Below are 12,741 nucleotides of genomic sequence, written 5' to 3' on the forward strand. Positions count from 1 at the left end.
AGGGTCACACAGTTAGTTAAGTATCTGGGGCCGCATTCAAATTCAGACCTTCCTGATTCCTCACGACAGCGCCCAGGAGCCCAGGTGGATAATCTCCCCCAGAGAAGACAGTAAAGCCTTTAAAAAATCCACAAAATTTATTATTCCCCCCACCCCAGTCTGGGGCCAGCCTGTTCACAGCTGCTGCGCTATCTGCTCTATCCGGCGGAGGGTCTCCTCAGATTGAAGCTGCTCCAGGCTCAGCAAAGACAGTCCCAACTGGTCCTCCTGGGGAGCAGATTGGAGGGGCAAGGTCAGGACGCCCCTCTCCTGCCTCCCAGAGGTGTGGAGCAACCCCTGTGACCTAGGTTCCCTTGGATCACTCATGGATTGGCTCCTCTCTGGGCCTCAGTTTACCCATCTGTACAGCACGGGTCCAGCTACTGCCTCCTAGAATGTGCCCAGAACATTCCTACACACCTCGCAGAAAAGTGGGGCCTCCCTCACCCTTTTCACCCCAAGCCTGTGCCCCCAACCACAGGCCTGGTACCAGGGGGACAGAGAATAATGGGGAGAAAACCTTGGGCCCTGGAGGAGGCAGCAATGAGCGTGTCTGCCTGGGGCTGGCCTGGAAAGACAGAACTGGGACAAGGAGACCAGGAAGGGCAAGAGGGTGAGCTGTGGTCTGCCCGGGAGTCGAGGGTTAGGGCTTTCCTGAGGCTCTCCTCGGTGTGGCCCCTTGTGATTTAGGAGGGAGTTTAGGGTCAGAAGGAAGCAAGAGCTTCTGGGGGAAGGTCAGAAAGAGGAGCAATCACCAGGGACTCCCTGGAGGAGGTGAGAGAGGGGCAGAGCAGAGACTCCAGGCAGAACCTGGAGAAGGAAGGAGAGGATCCCTGGCTGGGGCTGGAGTGTGAGGGGGATTCGGGGTGGCTCACCCTGTGGAAAGGCTGGGCCATCTGCCTCAAGAAGTACTTGGCCACCTGGACACCCTCATCCACCGTCAGGTTGAGGTTGGCGTCTGTCAGGTGCTCCTGAATCCAGCGAGGGAGCTTTCCACGTTTGTCAGCCCGGGCAAAGCGCTAAGAGTGAGGAGGGGCCTCAGGCTCCCAGCCTGTGTAGGGGGAGCACGTCCAGAACCTCGACCCCTACCCAGCTCAACCCAGCCAGCTGCCAACCTTGTCAGCAAAGATCATGAGCCCGTAGTCAGTCTTGCCCCGGATGGCGCGGCCCACACACTGGGCTGCGTGCCGCATAGCATCAAAGGTCAGGAAGTCATTCTCTCGGATCTGGAACTGGTCACGAAGAAACTCTAGGCGGGCCTGCATATGGAGAGGCAGGAGGGTGTCTGGTCAGAGACCACTTCCATCACATGGCACCTCCCACAAATGATCTCCCAGGCCTGGGCCCATGCTCCCTGTCCTCAGCTGAACTGAACACTGGTATGATGAGTACATCATGACAACCGTGGCCTCAGAATTAGGAGGCCTGGGTCCAGGGGGCTCAGCCTAGAACTCTAGGCAAGGCCGCTCCCCACTTAGGGCCTCACGTCTCTCCATCTGTGAAATAAAAGAGCTGACCTAGATGGTCTCTAAAGACAATCTCCACTCTGACATTTTATGTTCTGAGAGCCCCCCGGGCCTGACATCCCCGGTTCTAAGAGTCCCCCGGGCCTGACATCCCCTGTTCTAAGAGCCTTCTCAGTTCCGACATCCCTTGTTCTGAGGCCCCTTGCAGCTCTGACCTTCCTAGGTCCTCTCCTAGCTCTGACATTCCCTACTCCAAGGGTCGGCCTAACATTTAATTTCTGCTATGTGCTCAGACATTCTGTGGTTTAAGATTCAAATTCCTTCCCCTCCCTCCAGCCTCCTACTCACCTTGAGAATTCGGCTTTGGGTGTAGACATAGGGGACACCAAACATGATGACAGCCCGGCCATAATGGTGGACTGTGGGGAGGAGGTGGGAGTGACAGGTCAAGGGAGAGAAGAGTACTTGTAGTTGGAGGGTGGGGTGAGACAGAGAAACTGGGCCCAGAGCCCAGCCTGGCATAGCCAAGCTGGATGACTCGGGCAGAGCAGAGAAGAAGGAGACACTGTGTGCCACTCTCCCAGGTCCTGCCCATCTGTGCCCAAGGAGGGTGGGGTGGATGAGGCACATCATTCCCTGTTCCCAGGCCCCTCCCTGACTCCAGGGGCTGGGGGCACTCACCAAAGTCAATGCCCTCAGACACCTTGCCCCTGGCCACGGAGAGCAGGATGGCTCCTCGGCCATTCTCACATGCCTGCAGGGGACAGAGGCATCAGACACCCCCTGCAGCTTTGGAAGATGGGGCAACAACAGACCCCTAGCCACTGGCTTCTAAGCTGGAGTGACCATAGAGGTCATCACAGCCAACTCCCTCCTTTTACAGACCGAGGTTCAGGGAGAAGTGACTCATCCGAGGTCACCCCTCATCTCTTACCTCCTGGTATTTCTCCAGGGCCACGCTCGTCTCTGCCCCATCCTGAGTCTCGATGAATAGGAGCTTGTTCCGCTGAATGTTTTCCAGGATGCCCTGGGCAATGGGAGGGGACAGTGAGGAGAAGAGTTGAGGGCTCAAAGCCTAAGAGCCAGGAAGGCTGGGACTTGGGGGGAGGAGGGGACAAGTGGAGGTCCCTGAGGACCCCCAGGCCAAGGTCTAGAGGCCTGGGGAGGGGGGGTGGAGCTCACCTGCTCATACCAGGCAGCCACGGTGCTCTCCATGTACTGGTAGCTGGTAAAAAAGGCAACAACACCGTCGGGGACCACAGCAGACATCTCCAGGAGCAAGTTCCCATAATTCCGGATTACGGCTGTGGAGAGGCATCCCACCCCAGCGAGTCAGAAACAGCCTTTCTGGCCCTGTGGACGGCCCCTCTGCGATGAGCTCTCTCCCACCCAGGCAGCCAGGGAGCCTTAGCTCCCTTTTTACCTTCTCCTAGTCCTTCCTCCCCCTGTCCAAAGGATCCACCCCAGCGTGGAGGGTCGGAGCTGGGCCTGCTCCCAGTCACGGCCAGCCCCCCACCTAAGACATCAAGTGAGTTTCCCACCCTCATTTCCACCCCTCCCTGCCCAGGTCTTTCTCGATGGCAGCTCACCAATATCCTCACGGGTCTCGAACTTGGAGCTGATGGCCACCTGGTCATTGCCTCGGCCAACAATCTGGAAAGATTGAGAGAAGCATTAAGGAACCACAGATGGAGGCCAGCTAGTAAGGGTCTGCCTGCCTCCCAGACCAGCTCTCCCCTGTCCTTTTGATCACTCTGTGTCAGGGCTGGGCCTTGAGACCCACTGCTTACTGCGAGTCTGAGCTGGAAGAGGATGGAAGGATGAGGACCACCCCACACTCAACCAGCTTCTCTGAAGAGAACAGATCCGGGCCAGGGGGGACCCTCCCAACCCCCACACTCACCATGGGGCAAAGGCAGACCCGGGCAAGAGTCATGGTGAAGGTTGCCATGGTGACAGGGTGGAAGTCCAATATTTTGGGGTAGATATCCAAAGGGGACAGGGTCTAAGTGAAGAGGAGACAAAAGGAGATAGGGGCTCAGAGGTGTACAGGGGCAGAGGGACCTCAGGGGCTCTGGGGAGGCCAAGGGACTATGGAAGACAGGAAGACCCAAGGGACCACTAAGGAAGACAGGGGGGCAGGGGTTGGGCCCCTGTGGAAGGGAGACAAGGAGAACCTGGGGGCCATGGCATTGGACTGGAGCTAGGGACAGGTTTGCAGAATCAATCACACGTAAGTGCCTGGTACCAGGCTGCATCCTGACGGTACAGGTCCTGCTCTCAAGGTGCTTACCTTCTATTGAGGAGACAATACCAATGGGGGATATAGGAGCAGACACAAGATGGGTGTGGGAGGAATCAGAGAATGGATGCCTTGGTCAGAGACATGGAAAGGCAGGAGCTGGATATCTGGCAGATGTGATGGGAGGGAGGGAGGACACCCTGGGCATGGGGCACAACCAGTGCTGGGATGGATGCCAGTACAGGAAGGGGTCAGATGTGCTAAGACTGGAAGAGCTAATCCCAGAGGGGGCAGGGAGCAGGGGCGGGATGTGCTCAGACCTGCTCTTCAGGAACATCACTGGCATCTGGGGGAGCCTGCGGCCATAGCCCTGGACTACAGGGACGGGCAGATGGGCTGAGCAGAGCTATCTCCTCCCAGAGGCTGGGGGTGAGGGGGAACACATTCAGTAATGGGGAGAACTGTCCAGGGGACAAGCTTGGGGGAAACTGGGTTTGTGGGATAGGGACACGGGCACAGAGGGACAAGGGAGCAGGGAAGAAAGCCAGGGGCCAGGGCAGGGGGTCTGGGAGAGACCAACCATGAGACTGGAGGGTGGGGCAGGGATGATTTTTGCCTCTTGTATCCTCATTGCTTGGGATGGTGCCTGGCACACTGTGGGTCCCCTTAATAAACACCTGTTCACCGGACTTGGTGGAGGGACATGAGTGCTCATTGGGAGGTTCACTGGGACTCTTCACGCTCTCACAGGTCTTAGGGGCAATAAGGGGATATCAGGAAAGGCCTGGGGAGGACAGCACACTGACCTGGAGGCTGAGGGAGGTCAGGAAGAACCAGGGCAGAACCAGGGACTCCAGGGACCCTCAGGACCAGGAAGAACAGAAAAGGAAGGACTTGGGGGCAACGGGGAAACACTGGTGGGTGAGGATAGACCGGCAGGGGTTAGATGTGGAGAGCTCAGACAGGGTAAATCAAGGCAGAGCTATAGGACCAGAGGACTGAGTGGCAAGCACAAAATGGAGGGAAGGGCCCAGAGTGAGGAAGAACAAGAGAGCCGGCACTCATGTGGTGCTTTCTGGTCGGCAGTCTGTTATCTCCTTGGACCCTCATGACCAACTGGTGACGTGGGTGCTCTTATCAGCCCCATTTTACAGAGGAGAAAATTGAGGCCCAGAGAGGCTCCAGGAGAGTCCCCTGGGGTCCTGATGCTCTCACAGGGACGAGGGGGTGGTGGAAAAACATGAGGACAAGCTTGTGGTAGATGGAGAGGGGCCGGGGGGCTTACCCCTGAAGTGATGATCACAGACTGAAAACGCTCAAACACTGGTTTGATGGCCAGGGAAGCATCCATGCAGCTGGTGAGGGATTGGGAAGAGAGAGGTCAGGGAGGCCTGTGGAGGGGTCTGGGGAAAGGGGGCGGGGAGTGAGGCGCCTCACCTGAAATGCAGGACTGGGTTGGCAATGGTTGGGGTCCTTTCATCAAAGGGTTCAATGATAATGGTGAAGCCTGGACCAAGGAGGGAAGGGTGAGGCCTCCGTGTGCCCAGGACCCCATCCCACCCCCAAATCAAGGTGGACCCAGGTGAGGGGATGGGGGAGGGGGACTGAGAGGTCACCCCACCCCGCCTGGCACAAGGCAGAACTCATCTCTCTCTCTCTCTCTTTCCTTTCATCCCTCCCTCCCTCCATCTATCCCTCCCTCCTTTCCTCTATACCTCCATTTATCCCTCTATTCCTCCATCTTTCCCTCTCTCCATCCCTCTATTCCTCCATCTCTCCATCCCTCCATCTTTCCCTCCCTCCCTCCATCTATCCCTCCCTCTATCCCTCTCATCTAGCCTCCCCCTATCCCTCCATCCCTCCCTCTCTCCCTCCACCGTTCCCTTCCCTCCCTCCTTTTATCCCTCCCTCCCTCCATCTATTTCCCGATCTCCCTCCTTGCATACTGTCACAGGCCTGCCCTGATTCCCTGGGGTTAATCTCCAGGGATTAGTGAGAACAGATGGGGGATGTGCAGCCATGTCCTAGAGAGATGGGGGAGGAGGGGATGGACAAGCAGGACCAGGACCGGGGGAGGGGAATGTCATCTACCCCTACCCCCACCTCTGCCACTCTCCTGCTGATTCAGAACAGCTGCTAAGCATCCCATCTGTGAGTTCGACAGAGGCACACTGGAACCCCCAAAATGTCAAAGCTGAGAGGGCACTGGGAGACAATTAAGCCTAGCTTCGTTCTTTAGGAGGGAAACTGAGGCCCCCAAGAAAGGAAGAGGGGAAGGCTGGAGCCAGCAGAGTGGGGCCCACCTCGGGAGTAGGTGCTGACCAGCGTGGCAAAGTTGGACAGGAGGGTGAGCGGGGAGAAGTCGGCCAGATCCGCAATCTCGAGTGTGTGGAGCAGGGACCTCAGCCGCTCAGCACAGAACCTAAGGGGTGAAGGAGGGAGGCCCGGGCAGGGGGAGGTCAGGCCTGAGCCAGGGTCATGTCAGAAGGGTCAGACTTGGAGGGGAATAGGAGAGGGAAAGGCTGGTCTCAGAGACGCTAAAACCGGCCTGAAGGTGGAGGTGGGGGCTAGGCAGAGGGCTGGAGGGAGGCAGAGGAGGACTCCAGGGCCACTGGGCAGAGGCCAGCTAGCCCAACTCCCTCATTTTGCAGAGGAGGAAACAAACATGTCCAGAGAAGGGGAATCACCAGGGAGAGGGTCTGAGTTCCTCTACAAAGAGACCCGAGGGGCTGAGGGGTGGGGAAAATTGGGGGGACAAAGGCTCACCGCAAGGGCTTGCGTTGGATGCAGACACGGTGGGCCAGGCCCCCCAGGAAGGCTGGTGGGCTCTCCTGGACCACATGTTGAGTCCGGAGGCGCCACTTTACATACTCTAGCAGGCGTCGAAGGAAGCCCAGGAAATGCTCTGCAGTCCGGATGGAGCCGGGCACCGCCTCTATGAATGGGGGTAAGAGGGAGACATGAGACAGCACGTCCCCATCAGGGAGGGCCCCAGGCCCGGCCAGGCCAGTTCCTGTCCACAGCTGGAGAGCCAGAGGGACCTTACAGACCCACCCACCCCTTACACAGAGGACCATAGTCCACTTGGGAATTACCAGCTAGACCATGGGTGGATTAATTACATATTGCCTGGACTAGGAACAACCTGAGGGCAGGAAAGAGATGCTCAAAGGACATTAGAGACATCTAGGTCAAGCACCTCATTTGGCAGAGAGGAAAAGTGAGGTGTGGGAAACATCCCACAATGCATTAGTGGGGGAAGCCAGGCCTCCCTCGGCCCCCTCCCCCCTACATCTTGGCTGAGTCCAGGAAGGGCAGGCATGGCAGGGAGCCCCAGGACCCCTCCTCACCTTGCAGCACCTCATCAGGAAGGACCGGGTTGGCCAGGTGTGCGTCAGTCTCACGGGCTAAGCTGGCCTCTCGAAGCCCTTCCACCAGGCGGCGGTATTCCTCCCGCAGGCGTTTTTCATCTGTCTCTTTGATTCTGGGGGAGAGGGGGAACCCACAGGAATTGGCGGGGGGAGAGGGGGAACCCACAGGAATTGGCGGGGTGGGGTAGGAGCTGAGGCCTAGTCTCTACCCTTGGACCCAGCAGTGTGGGGTACACTTCCTGCTGCCTTGGGGAATTCTCCAGCCAGGAGGTTCTGGTCAGACCTCAGATAAGGCCCTTCCCCTTTGGGTACGCCAATGTTGCCACCTTGGTACCCTGATTTCCGAAGTTTTTCCTCTTGGCCTTCCAAGTTATCCCTCTGCATACCCCAATTCCCTGTCTTGGTATCTCAGTACCCCCTCAGTAAAATAGAAGGGTGAAGGTCGATGGCCTCCCTCCCACCTCTGACATTCTGGGTTCTGGGATCTCTCCCAGCTCTGCTCTGACACACTCATTTTACAGATGAGGAAACTGAGGCACACAGAGGTTAAGGGATTTGCTTAAGGCCATGAGTCAGTGAAAAGCTGAGGTGGGATTTGAACCCAAGACCTCTGACTCCAAAGGCTCTTCCCACCACTCTGATAATCTCCATTCTACGAAGTGAGGGGACTCCTGGGTCTCAGCCCTGAGGTCAGGACCTGACCAGAGGCAGAGGCAGATGGAGGGGAGCCCTGGAGTCCAGGATGATCCTGGGCTGGGGCTCAGGGTTAGCGAGTGCTGGCAAGCCCCCACCCACTTGTGAATCGTGCGCTGCAGCGTCTCCAGGTTGTTCTGACATCGGTCCAGGGTCCGGCGGGTCAGGTTCACACTCATAGAGTCTATGCACACGTTGTCTGAAAGACAAAAGGGCAAAGCAGAGGTCACCAGCCTGGAGGGGGCTCAGGGTGGGAGGGGTATCCCTGCCCGTCCTGCTCACCAATGTTGTGGGCCTCATCAAAGACTACAACAGCCTTTCGAGCCAGCTCCTTGGAGACAAGGTCAGCGATCTTTGGGTCCAGAAGGTAGTGATAGCTGTAGACAATCACGTTGGCATGAAGGATCTAGGGGAGGCGAAGAAGGAATGCGAGTGGGGAGAGGCAATGAGCACAGGCCCTACCTCTGGCATTCCCAGCTCTGATGTCCTCTGTTCTAAGATCCCTTTCATCTCTAACATTCCATATTGCAAGACCTTCTCCATCTGACATTCCATGTATTAGGCTCTCTCCAACTTGACATTGAAGCACCTCATACCCAAACCCTACCCCACCTACCTCTATCACACACACACACACACACACACACACACACACACACACACACACACACACACACACACACACACACACACACACACACACACACACACACACACACACACACACACACACACACACACACACACACACACACACACACACACACACACACACACACACACACACACACACACACACACACACACACACACACACACACACACCCTTACCGAATATCGGGCAAGGAAGTACGGGCACCAGCCTTTCTCTCGCCCAAAGGCCTTCAGGTCATCCAGGTTGTAGATGCCCCAGGGAATGGGCACTTGGCGGCCTTGAGCATCAAACTCCTGGGAGCAGGGGAAGGCCTCTGTGAGCACAGAGCTGGCCATCCTCCCCTCCACCCCGGGGCCCCAAGTACCTCATAGAAGCGGCAGTGAGGGGTGCTGGCATCCTGCTGGTGCTGGGCCCGCACGTACGAGGCTGTCAGACTGTGACACTTCCCATCCACATCCTTCCCAAACCTCAAGGGGGTCACCTGCAAATGGACCCAGGGAGAAAGCCCCAAGGGCTCAGGGCTCCCCGCCGCTTCTAGACCTCAAGGCCTAAGGGACTTAGTTTGTTCCAGGGACTCCAGCATCTAGCCTCCAGATTCATGTTCCTGCAGTGTGACTTAGAACCTCATCCCTCCCCTGCTCAGGGTCCTTCCTGGGCTTCCAGTGATCAGAGGATGGGGATAGAGAAAAAGGGAAGGGGAGAAAGAGAGAGAGAGAAGAAAGGTCTCACAGAGCTTAGAATGTTAGGCCTGGGAGGCCCCTCAGAACAGAGAATGTCAGGGCTGGGAGGGCCCTGAGAACCAGGAATGTCAGAGCTGGGAGAAACCTGAGAACAGGGAATGTTCCAATTGGACAGAACCTTAGAAGACAGATCAGACTTAGAGGAAGCCTCAGAAATTGTCTAGTCCCGTTCTCTTGGTTTTACAGATGAGGTAACAGAGGCCCAGTGTGCTCAAGATCACAAAGTGCCCCAGTGGGTGGAATCCCTGCCTCTTGACCCCTCCTTCCCTCCCCAGCCCAGGGCTGAGGTCCCCTCACCTCTGGGTGAATACATAGATTCTTCCGGGAGCTCAAGGCCAGGCCCAGGAATGGCACCTTCTCTCCCTCCTGCTTCTCAAAGGAGTTCATCAGCTTCCTGAGCTCCTCAATCACCTGGCTCAGGGAAGGAGGAGGGAAGAAGAGGGTGGCTAAAGTCCTCCCTTCCCAACCAGGACTGAGTCCTCTCTGTCTCCCCTGCCCAGCCTAGCAGCACCCCCCAGCCTGCCTCCCAGTAGCAAAGATGGGCTGAACCAAATCATCCCCACTCCCTGGCCCAGGAAACAACAAAGGGTCAAGAGAACAGCTTAGTGGTGGCCCCAGACTAAAGACATGTCCCCTGTCTTCAGCCAGAGACCCACCTTCTCAATCTCAGGGACAGTCCTCGAGCAGTAGATGAGCTTGGTTACTTCCAGTGGGTGAACCTGCTCATGGATTAGGGAGCAGGGGAAGGCAGAGGACCAGGGTCAGGGTCACACGTGCCAGGTCAGACCTGCTTCCCCAATCCCCATCCCCACCTCAGGCCCAAGTACTGACCCGCTGGTATGCCACAATCAAAGCCAGGAGGGAGATGGTCTTGCCAGTGCCTGAGGGCATCTCAAGGACCCCATGACCCTGTATGTGCCCAACCCCCCCCCCCCGAAGAAACATTATCATCTCACAAAAAAGTATTTGAATGTAAACACGATGAATTATCACAAGTTTAAGAATCAAAACCTCAGAATCAAGAACATTACAGCTGGGAAGGCCCCTTAGGAGGAAAAATGTATCTATTAAACACTTAGCATATGTACCACTCTGTTAGACACTTTACAAATACAGTCTCCTTTGACCATCGCAACCTGGGAGGCAGATGCCGTGGTGATCTCTAGGAAGTAAAGGGGCATCACAGGGCACTGGGTTCAAATCCAGCCTCAGACACTTAACTAACAGTGTGACTATGGGCAAGTCACTTAGCTTTTGCCTGCTCCAGTTTCCTCACCTATAAAATGGGGTTCATATCAGCACCTTCCTTGAAGAACTGCTGTGGTAATCAAGTGAGACAATAAAGTGACTGGGACATAGTAGGCACCCTATAAACTTTACACAGCCTTCCTTTCCTAGGAAACTGCAGCAGGCTGACTTGCCCAGAGTCACATCACTAGTAAGTGTCTGAGGATAGATTTGAACTCAGGTCTTTCCTGACTCTAACTGCTGTGCTTGGTAGCTACCCTTAGAGAGCATCTAGCCCAGGGGTTCTTTCTCTGGTTTGTGCCTGGAGCACCTGGGCAGGCTGAGGGAGCCTGCTGACCCGTTCTCAGGAGTGTTTAAATGCATAAAGGTTGACAAAGGAGACTTGACTCTGGTGGGGATGAGGGGCTGGAGGGAGGGCTGATGATACCTTGGCATCCAGGGTCCGCTTGAGTTCCAACATGTAGGAGAACTGTTCGGGGTAGATGTAGTCATAGGGGAAGTGGACCAGGAGCCCATCAACGTTCAGCCTAGGGTGAGGGAAAGGTGGGCATCAGTGACCTCTGCCTGGGAGGGCTTAAATCAGTGTCTCACCCCCAAGCAGCTGGTCCAGGCCATGAGGCTGGCATCCCACCACCGGCCTGCCCACCTCGTCCTATGGCCATCCCTCTGTGCAGCCTGGACACAGTGGGTCACTCCTTCCTCCTCAATACTCTCTCCTGTCTGGGTTTTCGGATACCCTCCCCCTCCAGACTCATCTCCCTCTATGAACGCTCCTCCACTGGATCAGAGCCCACTCTCTGACACTAGGGGACCCCCAGGGCTCTGCCCTGGGCCTCTTCTCCTCTCTATAAGAGGATACAGAGTATCTCTATATATGTATGTAATCCATATAGGTCTATGTACTCTACTATACGCTCTAATGTACACTTCTACTCTATAAGTCTATATACTCTACTACATACCATGTACATACATGCTCTAACACGCATCTACACGAGTCTGGAGGACATCCCTGGGGAACCATCAGCTCCCCCGTCCTCCCCCTTCCTCTCACACACCAGGAGCTGGGGGTCCCGCAGATATCTTTGACTCCACATGTCCAGTCTGGACCCCCCGCCCATCTGAGCTGTCACCAGGGTCCCATGTGACCTCTGCAGCAGCTGGGTGGGTCTCTCCCCACACCCCCAGCCTCATTCTGTCACCAAAGGGGCTCCCCTAAAGCTCAGGTCTGGGAGCCCCCAGGGGCAAACATCCACTCTGCTCGGCACTCAAGGCCCTTCGCTCCCCGACCCCCTCCCACCTTAAAAGCAAGGTCGCGGACCCAGGGAGGGTGGGCCCGGTGACTGGGGGCCCTGCACACAGTGGGCGCCGCATAAATGCCCAAACGACGCCCTCCGCCCCGCCCCCAGGCGGAGCCCCCCAAACCAAGAGGCCCATTGTGCGGAGGAGGAAACTGAGGCAATGGAGGCCGGCTCCGCTGGCTCCTCGGGCTCCGAGGTCCCACTCGAACCCAGGTCTTCCTGACTGCGGGTCCAGGCCCCACCTGCCTCCCCACCCCGCACCCTAGCGCCCTCTACGGAGCCCCCACGCGGGACCCCCCCTCCTACTTCATGGCGGTGTCCACAACGTTCAGAAGTCTCGGCCCCGCCCCCTTATGAATATGCAGAAAAGGAACCCTCGAGGGCTCTCTCCGCTCATTGGCTAAGCTCGCGGAGGACTCTATGGAGGCGGGGCTCCGACAGGGAAGGAGCGAAGAGCGCGCGTGCGCACGGGGCGGGTTGGGGGAGGAGCCAAGTAGGGATTAGTTTGGAGAGGCTGCAGTCATCCTTAATCGCTCCCCGACTACAGCGCAGGCGCGACAAGAATGGAGAAAGCCGAGTGAATCGATCACCATTCATTCTTGCTGTGGATAGAATAATACTAAATAGTAATTGTTTCTCTTTTACCCAGGAACCCTGAGGGTCTTCTCCTCGCAGCTTGATTTTTTTTATGAAAGGGGCCATCTCTTGAGTAATTTAAAGAAGGCTTTTCATTGCATAGGCGTATCTCACTCAAAGTGAGAATGCTACAAGACCTTGGCTGTTGAGTCCTGGGCCATCTCCAGCCGCCCTGGTGAATATCCTGCCACTGAAGCGGGGCTGCTGACCTGGCGCAGGGCTGGAGGGGCCTAGGACAGGGGAGGTCGGGGCTGGAGGGGCCTAGGACAGGGGAGGTCGGGGCTGGAGGGGCCTAGGACAGGGGAGGTCTGGGCTGGAGGGGTCTAGGACAGGGGAGGTCGGGGCTGGAG

General features: G+C 56.8%; 1 protein-coding gene across 6 annotated transcripts; it reads right to left on the reverse strand.

Annotated features, from left to right (window-relative positions):
* Positions 1-118: 118 nt before the first annotated feature.
* ERCC2 (ERCC excision repair 2, TFIIH core complex helicase subunit) lies at positions 119-12,139 on the reverse strand. Of its 6 annotated transcripts, none has more exons than XM_072608019.1 (23): positions 12,062-12,139; positions 10,882-10,981; positions 10,038-10,115; positions 9,863-9,925; positions 9,504-9,617; positions 8,831-8,947; positions 8,643-8,759; positions 8,094-8,217; positions 7,914-8,010; positions 7,098-7,231; positions 6,514-6,682; positions 6,051-6,169; positions 5,185-5,254; positions 5,033-5,102; positions 3,409-3,510; positions 3,095-3,158; positions 2,688-2,809; positions 2,440-2,532; positions 2,187-2,259; positions 1,854-1,924; positions 1,155-1,298; positions 915-1,058; positions 119-267 (listed from the first exon to the last, which is right to left on the reverse strand). In XM_072608019.1, the coding sequence occupies exons 1-23, from the start codon at positions 12,064-12,066 to the stop codon at positions 175-177; spliced, it is 2,283 nt and encodes a 760-aa protein (XP_072464120.1). In that variant the 5' UTR covers positions 12,067-12,139; the 3' UTR covers positions 119-174. The 6 variants fall into 6 exon arrangements, 4 of the variants coding, with proteins under 4 accessions (XP_072464120.1, XP_072464119.1, XP_072464121.1 ...); XM_072608018.1 differs by lacking the exon at positions 12,062-12,139 and adding an exon at positions 11,755-11,991; XM_072608020.1 differs by lacking the exons at positions 10,038-10,115; positions 10,882-10,981; positions 12,062-12,139 and having other exon boundaries at positions 9,504-9,621; positions 9,863-9,922.
* Between the last annotated feature and the right edge of the window lie 602 nt (positions 12,140-12,741).

Source organism: Notamacropus eugenii, chromosome 5 (assembly GCF_028372415.1).
Source record: "Notamacropus eugenii isolate mMacEug1 chromosome 5, mMacEug1.pri_v2, whole genome shotgun sequence".
NCBI classification, from domain to species: Eukaryota; Metazoa; Chordata; class Mammalia; order Diprotodontia; family Macropodidae; genus Notamacropus; species Notamacropus eugenii.